Source organism: Vidua chalybeata, chromosome 15 (genome assembly GCF_026979565.1).
Source record: "Vidua chalybeata isolate OUT-0048 chromosome 15, bVidCha1 merged haplotype, whole genome shotgun sequence".
Taxonomy (NCBI): Eukaryota; Metazoa; Chordata; class Aves; order Passeriformes; family Viduidae; genus Vidua; species Vidua chalybeata.
The window spans coordinates 3,518,986-3,537,372 of NC_071544.1; the positions used below are offsets into that span (position 1 = coordinate 3,518,986).

General features: G+C 58.4%; 3 protein-coding genes across 4 annotated transcripts; 2 read left to right on the forward strand and 1 right to left on the reverse strand.

Moving 5' to 3' along the window:
* The first annotated feature begins 1,289 nt into the window (after window positions 1–1,289).
* On the forward strand, window positions 1,290–8,537 carry TMCO6 (transmembrane and coiled-coil domains 6). 2 transcript variants are annotated; one of them, XM_053956328.1, is made up of 12 exons: window positions 1,290–1,368; window positions 2,286–2,410; window positions 2,649–2,758; window positions 2,869–3,052; window positions 3,933–4,037; window positions 4,559–4,644; window positions 5,174–5,290; window positions 5,943–6,054; window positions 6,143–6,314; window positions 6,401–6,495; window positions 7,270–7,437; window positions 8,046–8,537. In XM_053956328.1, exons 1-12 carry the CDS (start codon window positions 1,290–1,292, stop codon window positions 8,202–8,204), a joined length of 1,512 nt encoding a protein of 503 aa, XP_053812303.1. In that variant the 3' UTR covers window positions 8,205–8,537. The 2 variants fall into 2 exon arrangements, with proteins under 2 accessions (XP_053812303.1, XP_053812304.1); XM_053956329.1 differs by having other exon boundaries at window positions 6,251–6,314.
* On the reverse strand, window positions 8,460–10,085 carry NDUFA2 (NADH:ubiquinone oxidoreductase subunit A2). The gene is made up of 3 exons (XM_053956331.1): window positions 9,945–10,085; window positions 9,732–9,838; window positions 8,460–8,656 (listed from the first exon to the last, which is right to left on the reverse strand). The coding sequence occupies exons 1-3, from the start codon at window positions 10,046–10,048 to the stop codon at window positions 8,565–8,567; spliced, it is 303 nt and encodes a 100-aa protein (XP_053812306.1). The 5' UTR covers window positions 10,049–10,085; the 3' UTR covers window positions 8,460–8,564.
* Window positions 10,086–10,150: 65 nt separating this feature from the next.
* Window positions 10,151–18,297, forward strand: IK (IK cytokine). The gene is made up of 20 exons (XM_053956327.1): window positions 10,151–10,253; window positions 10,911–10,977; window positions 11,187–11,279; window positions 11,683–11,742; window positions 12,253–12,420; window positions 12,503–12,617; window positions 12,815–12,885; window positions 12,993–13,039; window positions 13,264–13,427; window positions 13,540–13,648; window positions 14,059–14,098; window positions 14,477–14,702; window positions 14,943–14,961; window positions 15,426–15,503; window positions 15,753–15,834; window positions 16,354–16,411; window positions 16,787–16,875; window positions 17,189–17,297; window positions 17,866–17,900; window positions 18,062–18,297. The coding sequence occupies exons 1-20, from the start codon at window positions 10,238–10,240 to the stop codon at window positions 18,087–18,089; spliced, it is 1,674 nt and encodes a 557-aa protein (XP_053812302.1). The 5' UTR covers window positions 10,151–10,237; the 3' UTR covers window positions 18,090–18,297.
* Window positions 18,298–18,387: the final 90 nt, after the last annotated feature.

Sequence of the window (18,387 nt, forward strand, 5' to 3'; positions counted from 1 at the left end):
CACCATATACTAAAATAACAAATTTAAGTTTTCCTACCCTGTAAGATCACACACTTCTAACCAACTGCACACCCATAATCCCGGTGCTATTAATCAATTTTGGAAGCCTTCTCCACAGCTTCAGGTCAAATGCAGTGTTCTCTTGTGGGTCTGTGCCTTTCAGCACAGAAAGTTTGAAATTCTCAGCATCCAGGGTTCCAACAATGAAACTGCAGGGCTGGACAATGCAACTCCCAGTTTGTTGCAGTTAATGTGGCACTACACGTTGGTGCCACAGCAGCTGGGCTGGGGCCCCTTGCTCTCTGGGACTCTTGTGCACAGGAGCTCAGCAATTCCGTGATTGCTTTTCTACATCCTCGGTTTACATGAAGTTCCTCAGCACAAGAAGGACATGGAGCTGCTGGACAAGTCCAGAGGAGACCACAGAAATGCTCCAAGGGCTGGGCACAGCATCTGCTGTGCAGACAGGCTGGGAGATGGGGCTCTGCAGCCTGGAGAAGGCTCAGGGGAGAGCTCAGAGCCCCTTCCAGGGCCTAAAGAAAGTTCAGGAGAGGGACTTTGGAAAGGGGCCTGGAGTGACAGGACACAGGGAATGGCTTCCCACTGCCAGAGGCAGGGTTAGATGGGATGTTGGAGAGAAATTCTTCCCTGTGAGGGTGGGGAGCCCCTGGCACAGGCTGCCCAGAGAAGCTGTGGCTGCCCCATCCCTGGAAGTGTCCAAGGCCAGGCTGGACAGGGCTTGGAGCAAGCTGGGATGGTGGAAGGTGTCCCTGCCCATGCTGGAGGGGTTGGAACTGGATAAGCTTTAAGGTCTCTTCCTATCCAAATGGGTCTGGAATTCCATGAAGCTGCTGCTGAGTGCATGATGGAAACATCACAGCCGCCCTCTGAGCTCTCCTCCCGGCCCCCTTTGACGAGCCTGGCAGCTCTGCCGGGGCTGGTACCTTCAATTTCTGCCCTCCAGCTGCAAATTCCGCAAACACTTCGCTGGGGAAGCACGAACTCCTCTGTCCCTCGGTCCCCACCACCACGGCGGAAGGTCCCTGGGCACTGAGCCGCCTTGTTCCGTATTTCTGGTGAATCTCTGGGGGCTTTTTTTTTTTGCCCTCAGCACAACCAGCACCCATCCCTGCGGGGCACAGCCGCCCGTGCCCCGAGCGGGCTGCGCGCTCCGGCTGCGAAGGGGGGCCGGGATCGTGTTTTCCCCGCCCCGGGACCGCCCCAGGACGGCCTTTTCCTCCTCCTCCTGCTCCTCCTCCTCCTCCTCGTCCCGCTCCTCCCGCTCCGCCATGTGGGGCCGGCGGCGGGGCCGGCGCGGCGGGCGCAGCGCGGAGGAGCTGCGGGTGCGGCGGCGGGAGCGAGAGGCAGGTCCGGCCGGGGACAGCGGGCACAGCCGGGGGGTTTGCGGGGTCCCCCGTGGGTGGGAGGGACCCCCCAGCTCAGCCCTCGCCGCACCACGCCCGCCCCGCCCGGTCGCGCCCCGCGGGATGCGCGGGGTGAGCGGCGCCGCTGCCCGCTCGGGGAGGCGTTTTACAGCTCCAGATTTTAACCCTGGGGTTTCTGCCATGAATTCCCCGTTTATTCCACAGCCCCCCCACTCTTTGTGTGTTCCAAGGTCTCGCCTACGTCTTGGCCCGGAGAAAAGGAGGCTCAGGGGGGACCTTGTGGCTCTGCACAGCTCCTGACAGGAGGGGACAGCCGGGGGGGTCGGGCTGTGCTCCCAGGGAACAGGGACAGGAGGAGAGGGAACGGCCTCAGGCTGGGCCAGGGGAGCCTCAGGGTCGATCTTAAAGAAAATCTCTTGATCAGAAGGTTCCAATCATCATCATTGGAACCTGATGATTCCAATGCATCAGGTCAGGCATTGGAACAGGCTGCCCAGGGCAGTGGTGGAGTGACCATTCCTGGAGGTGTTTTCCAAAAGCAAGTAGATGGGGCACGTGGGGCATGGCTTAATGGCCATGGTGGTGTTCAATTGAAGGCTGGAGTTGACGATCTTGCACGTCTTTCCCAACTTTAATGATTTTATGATCGTGTGTGAAATCCAGCCTCAGGTCCCTCCAGCTGGTCCCGTTTTCCTGCCCATTCTCCCAGCAGTGGCCTCACACTTTGTGTGCCCGACCCTCAGCCCAGCTCCAAGTGCAGTCCCTGCTCGAGCATCCCTTCCAGGCTTGCACAGGGAGGAATGGGCAGTTCCCCCCTGGATTAAGGGAGGAGTGAGGCTCTTGGGTGGGATGGAGGAGCGTCCTGCAGTGGGCAGGGCAGGTGGTGACGTGTCCTGGCAGCTCTCAGGAAGGCCCGGCGGCAGGAGCAGCTGGTCAGCAAGCGGCTCCTGCGGGAGGACGGCGCGGCCCAGGAGGGGGCACAGGATGGAGCAGACGTCGTGCCAGACCCACTCTCAGAGGATGAGGTGAAGAACCTGACGTTCTCCGTGTCAATGGGGGTCCTGGGGGTCTTCCCCAGACTCAGCATGTGAAGGAGGCTGGGCAGGGGTGGGTTTGGGAATGGTTCTGGTTCACTGCCAGGTGCAGTTGAGGCTCCTTGTGCCCACCTTTATGCCCTGGGCTCCTTTGCCTCGAGGATTAACGGGGCCAAATCTGCATGCTGGCAGTGCTGGAAGCTCACCCACCTCTGAATTCCCTGGCCAGGTTCTGGAGCTGCTCAGGGGGGTGCAGAGGGGTTCGGAGGACAGGAAGCGATCGCTCGGCCGCCTGCGCTGGGCTCTGCAGAACGAGGAGACTCAGCAGAAGTTTGTCAGGTCAGCCCAGGCCTGCCATGGCTGTCACCAGGGGCATGTCCCGAGGGGCCCTGTGTCCCTGTGCCTGGGTGGGTGAGCTGGGAGGTGACAGCAGCCTTTGGGTCCCCCAGGCTGGACGGCAGCATCCGGACGCTCACCGGGCTCTTCACCAGCAGCCTGGCTGACCTGCAGCTGGAGGCTGCCCGCTGTCTGCACGAGCTGTCCCACTCCAGTGTCCCCGCCGTGGCCGAGGCGTGTCTGCCTGTCACCTCCTACCTGCTCACCTACCTGTCGGGCCACAGCCTGGAGCTCACGGTGAGATCCACGTGCACCTGGGAATCCTTTGGTGTGGTTGGGGTTGACCTCTTCTGGTCACACGTGGCTCACGTGGGAGTGCTGCTGAGATGGGGCCCTCTGGAAGCAAAAATCTTTTGGCATCACAGCCTTTGGTTCCAACCAGGACTGTTCCCAGTGCCCAGGTGTTACAACCTGCCCCTGAGGTGGGGTAACTGAATTCTTGTGAATCACAGATCCCTTGGGTTGGATTAGAGAGGAGCCACACTGAATGGCCCATGTCTATGTACATATATGTGTGTGTATATATGGTAGGTTTATTTTAGAACAATTTGGTTGCAATGGAAAGGAGGTATGTAGCCATTTTGGTTGTTTTCTATAGAAATGAAACAATATAGAAGTACAAAGATGTCACTTAAGAAAATATATAAGGAAAAGAAAGAAAGGATAGGAGTAGACAGAGTGCCTGTGGCTCCATGCTTTGCAACTTGATCTGGAAAGGAGCAAACAGCTGGAGCAGCTCTGGGCTGCCCACGTGTTTTCCAGCTGCTCCATGGGAAGCAGGCAGGCTCAGAGCTAAGGAGCGAGGTGGGCAGTGACCCCACTGCTGATCCTTGAATGCAGCACACAGGCAGGCTCCAGGAGAGCCAGAGGGGGCTCAGGGAAATGTCATCCTGAAAAACCTCCAAAGTGGGAGTGATCAGATCCCAGCTTCAGCCAGATAGAAAAAATATTAACTGGACCTGATTGAGCTGGGAATGGGGTGGCTGGAGAGCCTGGCAGCATCCATCTGTGTTTGCCCCTCCAAGGCCAGCTCCTGCCCTGCTCAGGGCACTGTGTGGGACCTGGGGCTTTGCTGGCTGCCCACGGGGTCACCTCCTGCTCTGCTGTGTTCTTGCAGGAGCTGTGTTTGTACACACTGGGGAACCTCGTAGTAGAAAGTGAGGCTGTGAGGAAGCAACTGCTGCCTCAGGGCATTATTCCAGTGCTGGCATCCTGCATCCAGGTGGGTGAAACAGCTCAGCCACATTTCTGCTGTGCCCTGGAGAAACTTTTCTGGCTGACAGCCCTGAGTCACCAGCCCTCCTTCCAGCAGTGGGGAAACTCTGCAGAGAGCTGTTCCCATGAGCGTGAGGGTCACTTGTGGGCTCCCCTGTGCTCGTTCTCAGGGCTCAGCTCAGCACCTTGTGCTCTTCTCCAGCTGAATCCCCCCATCCACTGGCTGCCTGGTACAGTTGTAGCACAGGAGCCCTGTCCCCTCTGCCTGGCCTGGGTCCAGCAGGGCTGTGGTTTGCAGGTCCAAATGCTCAAACCAGGACTTTTGATGTGTTTGGGCTAAGCCCAGTGAATGTGGGGAGGGGGACAGCTCAGCTCTGGTGTGGCCAGAGGTTCCTTTGTCCATCCTGGTCCCCTCTGTGCCCCCTCTTCTCCAAGCACAGCAGGGCTGTGCCACTCAGCTGGGTTTGGTTGGCACCCCAGGGCCCTGGCTCTGTCAGGAGGGATCAGCTCTGTTCTCTTTGGTTGCAGTCCCCTCACGAGGCAGTGCTGGAAGGTGTGGGCTATGTCCTCTCACAGCTCCTCCAAGCCAAGGAAGCGCCCATGGAGATCATCCCGTGAGTCTGAGCCTCTGAACCCTGCACCAGGATGGGCCCCGGGGCCTCCAGTGATATTTGTGTGCTGGGGACACGAGGCCTTCCCCATGTGACATTAATAGTTCAGGGCAGAATCCTACCAGAACTGTGCAAGTTTTGATGCAGCTCAGGGAGCAGGGCTTGGCTCCTCTCCCTCAGCCTCATCTGAGCAGATAGCTCTGGTATTTCAGTAAAGGCCAGCATGGAGCAGGGAAGGCTCGCAGGGAATTCTGGCTGTGTTCCTCTTGCAAAGGAAAAGATCAACTTGACAGCCCCCAGTGCCAAAAATGTGACCCCAGTCAGAGTGTCCCGAGTGTCCCCAGGCCCTGCCATGGACAGGGAGAGCCCAAGGCTGCAGCTCTTGGCTCAGAGTCCCTTCCAGGTGTGTGTTTGGACCCTGTGGCCCCCAGGATGGGGTACAGCAGCTCCCTGCTCAGGGTTTGTGTCTCCCTGTTGGTGTCCTGCCTGTGCTCCAGCCCGTGCCTCCATTAACTCTGCTCTCTGACCCCAGGCTGGTCCTGGACTCGGCTCTCCCCCAGCACATGCTCCAGCTGGTCTGCTCCGGCCTCAAGGCTGGCATGGGAGCGGCTGTGGAGTTTGCCTGGTGTCTCCACTACATCATTTGTAGGTAAATGCAGTTTTCTCCTTGTTTTGAGTTCCCTGGGGCAGCCAAACAGAAGCACAAAGGCTCACAGTCCTGTAAGGGGATCTGGATTGCCTCCCCTTTTCCCTTGGGAAAGTAATTCCCCAGCCAGCCTGGGTATCCCAGAACTCCTGTTTGAGCACATGTGCTGTTTGCAGGATCACTGAGCTCTTTTGCAGGGTGGTAAAGGGTGATGAACCTGAGGAGGCTGTTTCTAGTTCTCTGAAATGCCCCCACATTGCTTCCCCATGCCTGGAGTTGTCCCCCACACTTCCCAAGGCAAGCTCCCTGAATCCTCACACTTGTGGGGTTGGCCCAGGGCCACCCATCTGGGCTGTGCCAGCAATCCCACGGGAGCCAAGGAATGAGTAGATACTCAAGGGTCAGGGCTGTCGTTCCCAAACCCACATAGATATTTCCAGTGAGTCTGTTTTTCATGGGCTTTTAAATTTTCTCATAAACTCAGAAAAAAAATCTGCTATTCCAATGTGAAAGAAGCCGCTGTTCCAACGTGAAATAAGCCCTGTGGTGGTTCAGGAGAACACTCTGAATTTCCAGGCCCTGTTGTTTGGTGAGGGGATGTGGCAGTTTCCCCTCTCCAAGCTCCAAGGCCACTGCACTGTCCCTCCCTTTGCAGGCACAAAGACAACGTGCTGCTGCTGGCGCTGGGGGCCGTGCCCGCGCTCACCTCGCTCCTGCTCGACCTGGCTTCCCAAATCCCCCAGGATGCTCCCGAGGGCCTGGAGCTGGTGAGAGGTGGGCAGGGTGCTGGCTGTTCTCAGGATTGCTGTGGGGGCACTGCTCAGCTAAAGGGCTCGGCGTGTCCCTGTGTCACAGCTCGTGTGCCCCGTGCTGCGGTGTCTCAGTAACCTGCTGGCACAGCCAGGCTGCCAGGGCCAGAGCCACGACGGGCGCCTGCTCATCGCCCTCTTCCTCATCCTGCAGTGCTTCCTGCAGCAGCACCCCTTCCTCGTCCAGGAGTGCCTGTGGCTGCTCAACAACCTCACAGGTGAGTGTCCCTCGGCTGGTGGCACTGCTGGGCACTGCTGGCACCCGCCCTGGTTTTATTCACACGTTCCTTCTCTGCCCACCCAGCGGATGATCCCTTCTTCTGCTCCGCTCTGCTCTGCCTGGACCTGCTGCCGGCCCTGCTGCAGCTCCTGACGTGTTCCCAGATGGCCACTGTGCTGGTGAACCTTGCCCCAAGCATTGGGAATGGTGGGGAAGCGCTGGAGTTTCAGGGACATGAATCCCACCCTGACAGTGCTGGAGCTGGAGGGTGGATGGGGCAGCAGTGACAGCTTGGAAGGTCTCGTGTGGTGGCAGTCACCAGCCACCTCCCCTGGAGCCACTCCAGCTGTGTGTGCCCTTGGCAGAGCCTTGTCCCAGCATAAGAGTGGTCCCAAGGGAGGTGTTAACTTGGGGCCAGCCTGGGAAGACTCCCAGGTTTGAAAGATCCCAAAGCTTTAGGAGAATGGGGATGCTGCCAGGAGTGGGTGGCAAGGCTGGGTCTGCCTGGCAGGGGGATGAACAGTACCTTGGGGTGGGTGTGGAGAAGGCTTTCCAAATCCAGTGGATTGGTGGGCACTTGGCTGTGGGCAAGACCTTGACAGGACAAGAAAAAAAGGTGGAGAGGGATTTTGAAGCAAGGGCACGAGTGACAAAACAACAGGGAATGGTTTCACACTGAGAGGGCAGGGTTAGATGGGGCATTGGGAAGAACTCTTTCCTGTTAGAGTGGTGAGGCCCTGGCACAGGCTGCCCAGAGAAGGGATGGGCTTGGGGCAACCTGGGATAGTGGAAGGTGATCCTGGCCATGGCAGGGGTTGGACTGGATGAGCTTTAAGGTCCCTTCTAAGCCAAACCATTGCACCATTCTGTGACATGGGGAGCGCTTGGGAGCCCTCCCAAGCCTGTCAGGAATGTGCCCATGGAGCATTCACTTGCTCCTGTCCCTCCCACAGGTCCTGACCGTGCTGTGCAACTTGGCAGAGAAGGGACAGTCCCAGTGCCAGCAGCTGCTCCAGCAGCCCCTCCTGGCCCAGCTCCTGCCCCTGCTCACCCTGCCCGACCCCGAGGCCGTGGGGCAGTGCCTGGAGCTGCTGCACCTCCTCTTCCTGCACTGCCCAGAGGTGAGAGCCCAGGGCAGGACTGTAAAGGGGATGGGGAATGATTACTGTGGGGGCTGTTGTAGTTGGGGAGGGGGATGATTATTGCAATTTGATTAACAGTGCCCTCAGTGACTGTCACACCACCCTCCACCCCTCAGCAGCCAGGCCCCTGCCCAAAGGGACACTGTGATGCAGAGGGTGGGTGGAAGCCCTTCTTGTGTCTGCAGAGTTCCTTCCTTATTGGCAAGGACTGGTGTTGGGGCAGGTTGTTTCTACCCCAAGTTTTCTTCTGCTCCTGCTGAGGTTGCTCCACTTGCTGCAGATCACAGGAATGCATTCTCTGTGAGGTGGGAGGCCCTGCCACAGCATGCCCAGAGGAACTGTGGCTGCCCCATCCCTGGCTGTCCAAGGCCAGGCAGGATGAGGCTTGGAGCACCGGGTGGGAATGAGATGGGCTTTAAAGTCCTTCCCAGCCAACCACCAGGATGGTGGGATTTACCTGGATTGGGAATGCAGGTCTGGGAGGGCTCTGGGGAATTCCTTCAGCCCCGTTCCCTGGGATGTGGTGGCTTGGGCAGAGATGATCAGCTGTAGCACCCAGCCAGCTCTCACCCTCTCCTCTCACACAGGCTGCTGCTGATTTCACCAGGCAAGGTGGGCACCAGGCCCTGGAGCAGCACCAGAGCACCCCAGAGCTGCAGGAGCGGGCACAGGCACTGCTGGCCGTGGTCAGGCAGCCCCCAGGAGCCCCCAGTGCCTGCCAGGCCACACTGGCTGCCTCCTCCTAGGCCTTGCCCCCTCCCTTCCCTCCCTGAACTGCCAGGGGAGGAATAAACTATTCACCCTGTGCCTGGCTTCCCAAGAGCTGCTCAGTGCCCAGTGCTGGCTGCAGGGGGGCTGGTCCTTGTCACCACCACCAGCCCAGTGCCCCCAGAGCCTGGAGCAGGGGCAGAGCTGAGCTGCAGCCCAGGCAGACTCTCCTGTGCCAGGGAGGGGTGAACGGCTGCATCAGCCATTCCTTGGGCTCTCAGCCACCACCAAGCTCAAGGTAAGCACATTGTGTTTATGAAATGATAAATTAAAGATACATCTTTGACATTAAAGATAATCAGTCGAGTCTGCAGCACGTGTGTACTTCCTGTCTGTCGTCACTCGTGGCCTTTCACAGCGCTCTCCAGGGCCTTGCCCACTTCATCCACACTTAGGTTGTTCAGTGGGATGCTCTTCTCCTTCCCAAACTCTGCGGGAATACAGGCAGGGTGAGAGGGTGTGGGTCCTTTCTGGCATCTGGCACTGATGTCACAGCCCAGGCTCCCATCACCACCCCTCCACTCTCACCACGTCCCAGTGTTCCTCCATGTGCCCAAGTTATCACTTCCACCTTTCCTGTTCTCCTCCTTTCCCTTGGAAAGAACTCCAAGCAGCTCAACACCTTTCCCAGTCTCCTTGTGTTAGCTCTGGCTGGACAGAGACACATCCAAGAGCAACCCTGTGGCCTTCAGCCTCATCCCAGCAAAGTGCTCCCCTCAGGAAAGCAGCCTGAAAACTTCCTACACCTGCCCGACCTGGGCTGACCCCGGGCTCCATTTCCCTGCCAGTCCCACCCAGACACACGAGACTCCCCTGCTCCGTGTGCTCATCCTGGGAAATGTGCTTAAAGAGTCACTGCATTTCTTTTTCAAAGGTTCGAAATTATTTTTTTCCAGCCCAGATGACCTTTGAGGAAAACAAATCCTTTCAAGAAGGGCTTTTCTGCTCCCTTCTTGGTGTTTCACTGAGAAGGCAGTGAAAATAAAGGAGAAACAGGCACATTTTTGTGTAGTGACGGGGGTGGGAGATCACAGCCAGAGGCTGGAAAGGCCCTGCTGAGCACTGGGCCCTGCTCTGCTTCGCCCGGCTCACTTCCCTGGGGTGACCCCACAGCGTGGCCCGAGGGCAGCGGCTCCCTCCTGGAACCCCCGAGCAGCCGAGCTGCAGCCCGCAGCTGCAGTCCGTCCCTGCGGGCCGGGCGGGCCCCGGCGCGGCTGCCCCGGGCCTGCAGCGTGCCAGGCCGGGCCGGCCGGGGCTGCGAGCACCCGGGCCCGTGAAGGTGCCCTGCCCCTGTCAGGAGGTGGCAGCGCATGAAATACGCTTCACAATCGCTTCTAACCCAAGCCGCCCGTGCTTCTCCCCAGCCCCGTTTTCCCGTGCCTGTCCTTTCCCCACGCACCTCCCTCCGATCCTTCCCAAAAACACCCATGGTGCCTCAAGTCCCTTCCACCCCAACCATTCCCTGATCTTTCCACGGCGCTTCCCGGCGGGCACCCCCTACTTACCGTACCGAGCCCAGAGCTTGGGCTGGATACCGGAGCACTCGCGGATCAGGATGGGGAAGTTGGGATTTGCCTTCTTCAGGGTCACATAGTGCTGCTCGATAAATTCCCTGCGGAGGGAAGGAGGAGCGGCGGGTCCCCGTGGCTCAGCCCAGGGCTGTCTCGCTGCCCTGGACGAGCACCCCCGGCCCCGTCCCGGCCCATCCCCGCGCTGACCTGACGCCGCGGCTGCCGGCGGAGCGCTGGCACAGGTGGATGCGGAGCTCCCTCAGCCCCTGGCCCAGCCCGCCCCCGATGCGCTGCACAGCGGCCGCCGCCATCTTCCCTGCCCGGACAACAGCGCGGGGGCGGGACCGCGGCGCGCCCGCCAATCGCAGCGCCCGCCGTGGCCCGTCCACCAATGGGAGCGGCCGCCGTGATCGCCCCGCCAATGGGAGCGCCGGGCGCGGGGTGCGCTGGGAGGGCAGCGCCGAGCGGAAGGGCCGCGCAGCGGAGCGGGGAGCGCAGCGATGCCGGACCGCGACAGTGAGTCTGGGGACAGGGACACGGACACGGACACGGACAGGGACAGGGACACGGGGCATTCCCGGACACCCCCGCGGCCGCGACACTTGGCCCGCGCGGGGGCTGTCGCGGCGCTTGGGGCGGGGCGCGGCCCGGTGTGGGGGTCGGTGTAGGCCCAAGTTGCGCTGGCGAGCGGGGGGGACCCGCGGGGATCCCCGGCCCGGGGCGAGGGACGGCTCTGCGGGGGGACGGGGTGCGGCCAGAGCCCGCGGAGCCGCGGGAGTGACCTCGCGGCAGCCTGCGGCGGCCCAGGGGTGAGGAGCTACGCGGGGGTGCGGCGGGGCCGAGCCTCAGCGCGGGGATTGACGCCGGGGCACCCCGGGAGTGGACCCGGCCGGTGTTCCGGGCCCTTGAGAGGATGCAGGGGCAGTCCCGGGGTGCGGGGGACGGGACACACTCGGGAGGGCCCTGAGACACCCCCCAAAGGCACAGAGCCGCGGGGCTCGCAGTGGCACCGGGACCCCCGTGTCCTGTGCAGGCAGGCGAGGCCGGCCCGGGTGACAGCGGGCTGGGATCCACTCGCATCCACAGGCACACACTGTTCCCTTGCTGGTTTCTGGGAGGGTGTGAAGCTGTGCAGGCAGTGCCTGAGCTCTCTCTCTGTCTCCTGTCCCCTAGATGAGCCGTTCTCCAATCCCCTGGCCCCCGAGGGCCACGATGTGGACGACTCGCACTCCTTCCACCAGTGAGTACAGCCCTGGGGCACTGCGCCGGGGCGGGACCAGCGCTGCGGGACCCCAGCCCCATTCCTCTGGAGAAGCTGGAAGTCACTGGCACACTCCAGCCTTTGGGCCCCCTCCATGGGTACCTGGTGCCCATCTTGGTCACACAGGACCTGCTCCTCCTCCAGAGCTCTTTGGGAATGATGATTTCTGTTCCTTCCCTCCCTTGCAGGTCCAAGCTGACCAATGAAGACTTCAGGAAGCTTCTGATGACCCCGCGGGCTGCGCCAACATCTGCGCCACCCTCCAAATCTCGCCACCATGAGTGAGTAGGGCTCTGTTTCACAGGTCCATGGGACAGTCTCTGCCCCCTTTCCCTCTGGGGCTCTGTGCCCAGCTGACCCTCTCCCCTGCACTCTGCAGGGGAATATCTACAGGGGTTTTTGCCAGTGAGTGTGGGAAGTGGAGAAGCAGCTGGGTCAGGGCTGTTGAAAAGAAAAGAGCAAGGCTTCGTGGCTGTTAAGCACTTTGTGCAGGAGGCAGATTTGGTTTGGTGAAAATCAGTCTTTTCCCTTCCTCTGCCTGCTGACAGTGTAGAATTAGGGGGAAATTAAGGGTGAGAGACTGTTCTGTTCTGTCTCTGAACACCTCAGTGCTCTGCTGTTTCTGAGGGACTGTCACCCATGTGGCTCTGCAGACTGTACATGTATTTTTTCACCCTTTTCCAGGATGCCCCGGGAGTACAATGAGGATGAAGATCCAGCTGCTCGCAGGAGGAAGAAGAAAAGGTAAGTGGGGAAAGAGATGCAGCAGGACTTGTCATTATGTATCATGTCCTGCTAGTGGAAGCAGTTCTGATCTCTTGTGCTCCCAAAAAGGGCCTGGAGTGGATTATTTAAGAGCTTTGGAGAAGAGCTCAGGCTGAGGAACTGGCACTACTTGTGGGAACAGCTGTGGGAGGGCAGCAGTAGGATGGGGCTGAAGCTTCACCTCCAGAAGAAGCAGGAGAGGCCCTGTGGGTGTCTGGCAGAGCAGGGCAGTGGTGGTGTACTGATCACTGTGTATTTGGGGCATGCCTGCACAGCAGGACTGTGCTGGACCCTTCCCTTTGGAAGGGAGGATGGAACTCCTCCTTAGGTGGTGTCAGTAGGGCAGTTTCCTCCAGGCCTGCTGTGTCCCATGGTGCTCTAGTGTGTTTCTGGGGAAGGAATTGGGAGCAGAATGGGTGTGTGTGAGGCCTCAGGGGCTCAAAAACACGAGCAGGTCACTCCTAACCCTGAGCTGTTTCCCACCCCCAGTTACTACGCCAAGCTGCGGCAGCAGGAGATCGAGCGCGAGAGGGAGCTGGCCGAGAAGTACCGGGATCGAGCCAAGGAGAGGAGAGATGGAGTGAACAAGGACTACGAGGAGACAGAGCTGATCAGCACCACTGCCAACTACAGGGCTGTGGGGCCCACGGCCGAGGCGTACGTGGGCTTGCTGGGGCCTGGGCTGGCCAGGCTGATCCAGGGGGGCTGGCCCTCACCTGGCTCCGTTCTCATTGCACAGGGATAAATCTGCTGCGGAGAAGAGGAGACAGTTGATCCAGGAGTCCAAGTTCTTGGGTGGTGACATGGAGCACACTCACTTGGTGAAGGGTCTGGACTTTGCTCTGTTGCAGAAGGTGAGTGCAGATTTCACCGTGCTGCTCTTGCCCTGTCCTCTCCCACAGACACACAGGGTGGATGGTACTACTTGGTCTTGGCAGCAGATTTCCCTTCCTGGGAAGGGTTGCTGCAGGGCAGGGGATCTGATGGGGCTCACAGGTGGGCAGGAATGGCATGGGTTGGGCTGTAATGTGTGAATTTACTCTGCATCCAGGTACGGGCTGAGATTGCCAGCAAGGAGAAGGAAGAGGAGGAAATGATGGAGAAGCCCCAGAAGGAAACTAAGTGAGTTATTGAGTATTTTGCATTCCTGAGGGCAGCTGCTTGCCAGAGGAGGATGCGGAGGAGCCGTTCACTTGGCTCTAATACTTCTGGTTTCTGTTCCTGTTTAGGAAAGATGAAGATCCTGAGAACAAAATTGAATTTAAGACCCGCCTGGGTAAGACTGTGTTGATGTGGTTGTTCCCCACCTTCTCTGTATTATGAATGTGGGAGAAATCCTGGAGGGTGAACAGAGGAATGAAAACCATTGGAGGGGGAGAGTCCTGAATTTGAGGACTGAAGGAAGTGTGTCCTTAGGAGGCGATGCTCATATTGCTGATAACTAAACACGCTTCACTTTGGGCTTATCCTCTGCTTTCCCACGCTTTTCCTTCTGCCCAGGCCGCAACATTTACCGCATCCTGTTCAAGAACAAGACCTACGAGCGGAACGAGCTGTTCCTGCCGGGCAGGATGGCCTACGTGGTGGATCTGGATGATGAATATGCCGACACCGATATCCCCACCACGCTGATCCGCAGCAAGGCTGACTGCCCCACCATGGAGGTACCCAGCTGGCCTGCTTCACCTCACTGCTCTGAATTGGCCAGAGCAGGTTGTTCTGGGAGGGGTTCCCTGTCAAAGGAGCGGGATGCTTCCTCGTGGATTTCCCTTTCAGGCACAGACCACGCTGACCACCAATGACATTGTCATCAGCAAGCTCACGCAGATCCTCTCCTATCTCAGGCAAGGCACCCGCAACAAGAAGCTCAAGAAGAAAGACAAAGGTAGGAGGTGAAAGGAGCCAAGTAATAGGATTTTAGTGCTTGGAGCATATCCCAAGGGAATGGGATGTGTTTTGGTTTGTGGTATTCCCCTGTGCCGCGAGACAGAGGGCTTGGAGAACAGTGATTTCCTGAGTGCTGTGGCCTGAAGGCAGGAGCACATTGGACAGGGTGCTGGGAAATTAGAGCTCTGAGAGTACCTCATGGTGCTCTGCTCTTCCTCATGAAGGCCCAGTTCCTTGGGGAAATGTGTCCCTCTGGGGGAGGGACACAATGACTTCCTGGAGGGGCTGGGTATGATGTGATGTCCTCCAGGCTTGCCACTCCTGCAGCTTGGAACCTGGACAGGGATGGGGAGCAGCACAGGGGGCAGAGTGGATGATGTGCCTCTCACTGCTGTTGTGTCCTTTTAGGGAAGCTGGATGAGAAGAAGCCTCCTGAAGCTGATATGAAGTAAGTGCCTCCCTGCCCTCAGGCTATGGGGTCACAGCTCTGTCCCTTAGGGAATGGCTTTTTGGCCCACCACATTTAGAGAGGGCTGAGTTTGGAGCTGCTGGACCTGCAGTTTGTAGGATAAGGCTGGAGGCAAGCTCTGGTTTGGATTTCAGGCTTGAGGCAGGTGAGGGCTCACTGTTGCCCTGGACCATAAAACTCAGGTCCTACAGCAGAAAGGAGCAGAGGTGCAGTGATACCTCTGACAGATGTGGAAACCACTTCCATATCTGGTGTCCTTAGCTCTTGGTGCTGGTCTGTGTGCTCCAGGTCACAGGGAGGTGGTTATGGCTTCTCTTCCTGCAGCACACGTAACTCCAGGCTCTTTTCCACTTGTAGCATCTTTGAAGACATTGGGGATTATGTGCCCTCCACTGCCAAGATGCCACGGGACAAGGAACGGGAGAGATACCGGGAGAGAGAGCGTGACCGGGACCGGGAGCGAGACCGGGAGCGAGAACGTGACAGGGACCGGGAGCGCGAGAGGGACAGGGAGCGGGACCGGGAGCGGGAGGAGGAGAAGAAGAGGCACAGCTACTTTGAGAAGCCCAAGGCTGATGATGAGGTGAGTCTCTGCTCGTGAAGGACTGTCCCACCTGACATCTGCCCTTTGTGGGGTCGGGGGGCTTTGGGTATCTCTGGTTGTGCCAGTGTCAGCTCTTGCTGAGCTCTGCCTGTCCCCAGAGCTTGCTGGGTGGCTGGGTGCTTGTCCTGTCCCTCAGCAAGTGAGGCAGCACTACACCAGCCTGCTGGGTTTGTGGTTCAGCTCTGTGTGATTGACACTGTCTCTCCTTCTTCTTTGCAGCCCACAGACATCGACAAAGGTGAGTCAAGTGGTGTGGGTACCTGAGAGGGGTAGGACAAGGGAAAATGGCTTTAAGCTAAAAGAGGAGAGATACAAGTTAGATATTAGGAAGGAATTCTTCCCTGTGAGGGTGGGGAGGCCTTGGCAGAGGTTGCCCAGAGAAATTGTGGCTGCCCCATCCCTGGAAATGTTCAAGGCCAGGCTGGACAGGGCTTGGAGAAACCCAGGATAGTGGAAGGTGTCCCTGCCTATGGTGAGGAGTTGGAACAAGACGGGCTTCAAGATCTTTTGAACACAAACTGTTGTAAGATTCCAGGTCTCCTGGGATCAGCTGACCCCATCAGTGCCAAACTGGTTTGCTCCTCCTCTTGTACCTCGTGTACAGCTTATCCTGCCTGTGTCCCAAAGGGACTCTGCCCAGCCTGTGTTCTGCATTGAGCTGTTCTTCCTCCCAAACGTAACCTGCTGCTTTCTCTACCCCAGGACCTGGCTCAGCCAAGGAGCTCATCAAGTCCATCAATGAGAAGTTTGCTGGAGCTGCTGGCTGGGAGGGAACAGAGGCATATCCTTTACTGTCTGTCTGTGCCAGCCTGGCTGGCTGTGGGGCTGGGCTGACCTCGCAGGCACAAGCACATCTGGGGGGCTGTCCTGCCTCACCTGGAAGCAGGGAAATGCTTCTCCCACACCAAACAAAAGCTCTGCACCCCCTGGCTTTGGTTGTTTTGGGGCAGGAGTGGGTTTTCCAGCCAGCTGTGCCCAGCCTGCAGCTGTAAGGCTCAGCTCATGTGGTGCTTTCCTTAACTGCTGCCACTTTGAAGAAGCCAGAAGACAAGAAGCAGCTGGGAGACTTCTTTGGCATGTCCAACAGCTATGCTGAGTGCTACCCTGCCACGTAAGGAGCAGTGGGAAGCTGTGGGGTGGGAGCAGGGTGTGCTGAGGATTGCTGTTCTCTGGCAGCAAGAAGTTGAACATGAGCCCCACTACTTGTTGGGGAGCAGGCCTGGCCTTGTCTGTGGCTACAGCTGACTGCTAAAACCATCCCAAGCCCTTGGTTCAGTCTGTTCTTGGCTGCTCTCTGCTGTAAGTGGCTGCCTGCAGCCTGCTGCCCCTCAGAGCCAGGGGGAGGCTGAGGTGGCTGGGAATCTGCTGCATTCCCTCTTATTCATATGGTTGTGAAGCTCTGGCCTCCCTCAGTGGAAGAGGAACATCTTTCAGCCTGCAGAGTCATCCTGGAAGCATTTCCAGCCTTGGATGCCCTGTGATACAGGTCACCTGCAGGGCTTACAGCTGGGGCTGCTTCCCTCTGGCCCAGGAACTGAGTGTGTTTGGTCTGAGGCCATGAGAGATGACTCCCACCAGCTCCAAGGTCCTGATCCCACTCTGAACCCTTTCCTTGCTTTTTTCTCCCCAGAATGGATGATATGGCTGTGGACAGCGATGAGGAGGTGGACTACAGCAAAATGGATCAGGTATGTTGGCACCAGCCTTTAGGAGCAACCAGCAAAGCAGGCGCCAGTGCCAGCTAAGAGGATCCCATGGGAAAGAAGCAGCACTGGAGCTGGCTGCTGAGTGAGCTTTGGGGTTTGCTGATCACCTCCTCTGGTGTCAGGGAGCAAACAGGTGTCACTGGCATTTGACCCAGAGGTGTTGACAGGCCTGCTTCTCTGTTCTGACTTCCTCTTCCACATAACCTGTCTGGAACTTTTTGGGGAGGGGATCTGGAGCCAAGACCATTGATGTGGGGCTGGTGGGAGATGGAGCCTCGTGGCTGGGTGTGCAGGGCTATGTGAGAAGCCCTCCCAGCAGCAATTGAAGAGCTGCTCTGAGTTGTTCTCTCCCTGCAGGGTAACAAGAAGGGGCCTCTGGGCCGCTGGGACTTTGACACGCAGGAGGAGTACAGCGAGTACATGAACAACAAAGAGGCTCTGCCCAAGTGAGTGCAGCCCTCAGAAAGGGCCGAGCGAGGGTTCTGGGTGGGATGGCCATGCTGGCCAGGCCTGGGTGCTGGGGCAGCTTAAAGCAAGCTGGGGGCTCTCGTGTGAGAACCTGAGGAGGAACTGTAGGTCCTGGCCCTGGTGGTTTGTGTTTGCTCTAAGTGTCACTCTTGAAGACTCCAGCCCAGGCATTGCTTTCGGGGGCTCAGGCCAGCTCTGGAGCACGTGCTCGTGGCTGGGGAGACGTGTCCCTTCCTGTGGCAGGCTGTGGATCCCCCGTGAGTGCTGAGCCATGTCTTGCTCCTTCTCCAGGGCAGCCTTCCAGTACGGCATCAAGATGTCTGAGGGACGCAAGACGCGCCGCTTCAAGGAGACCAACGACAAGGCGGAGCTGGACCGGCAGTGGAAGAAGATCAGCGCGGTGAGTGCCCCGCTGGGCTGGGGCTGCTGTGCCAGGAGCTCCCACCCAGCCCTGTCCTCGCTGTCCCAGCCATGGCCAGTGTGTGTGTGAGCACCAGGGCTGGCTCTCTACCAGCTGGATTTGCTCCTTACAAGAGCATCAGCCGAGTACTTGGGGCTTCAGTATTGCAGAGGTGTCTGGAGCTCTAGTTGGAACTGTTCAGTCTGGGCTTTTTGCTCTGGGCTGTGCAGCAGATGAACTTGTCCAAAACCATGAGTTTGGAGCCATCCAAAGGGGATTGTAGGGGACAGGACATGCATGTGGCTCCCTGTTTGGCAGCTGGCAGAGCTAGGGGTTGTCCTGGCTGGGTGAGCAGTATGGGATGGGCTGGGGAAGGTGAGAACAAATGGTCTGTGGTGGCCAAGGAGCAAAGGGTGAACAGGTCAAGCTTCTCCAGCTGTAGCTCACCTCAGCTTGCTCTGGCCTGGCTGTAGCTCTCCCCAGGTGTATCTGGCACCCTCTAGCCCCTCTGCTAGTTGTGAGCAGCCAGATCCCCTGAGGGTAACAGGACTTTGTGCTTTCTCTGCAGATCATTGAGAAGAGGAAGAAGTTGGAGGCTGATGGGTAAGTACAGTGGTCTCTGTTGCTCAGCTGCAGGGGCCCTGCTGGGGCCCCCCACCTTCTGTGGTGTGAAAGTGTGGATGTCAGTGCTGAGCTCTGGACTGGGGGGGTGGAGCTGCCTGCCCTGCATCCTCACCACTCTCCTGCCCCTCTCTCTCTTCCAGGGTTGAGGTGAAACGTCCCAAGTACTGATTTCTCCTGTGTTTCTTCCTCCCTCTGCTGGAATCCTGGCCTGCTGGGAGCTGCCTTCCTGGAGCGTGCTGGTGTGCTGTCCTTGTTCCACACACCATCCACTCTCTGCTCAGGGCTGGGGGCTCTTCCCTCCCTCTGTTCTTTGCTGTAGAGCGTCTGCTGTGTAAATGTTGTAACCTTAATAAAACCACAGGAGATTTGCGTGTGAGCATCTGTTTGTGTGTGCAGAGACGAGGGTTCTGGTCTCCTTTGGAGCAGCAGGGATGCTAGGACTCTTCTTCTACTTACCAGGCACTCT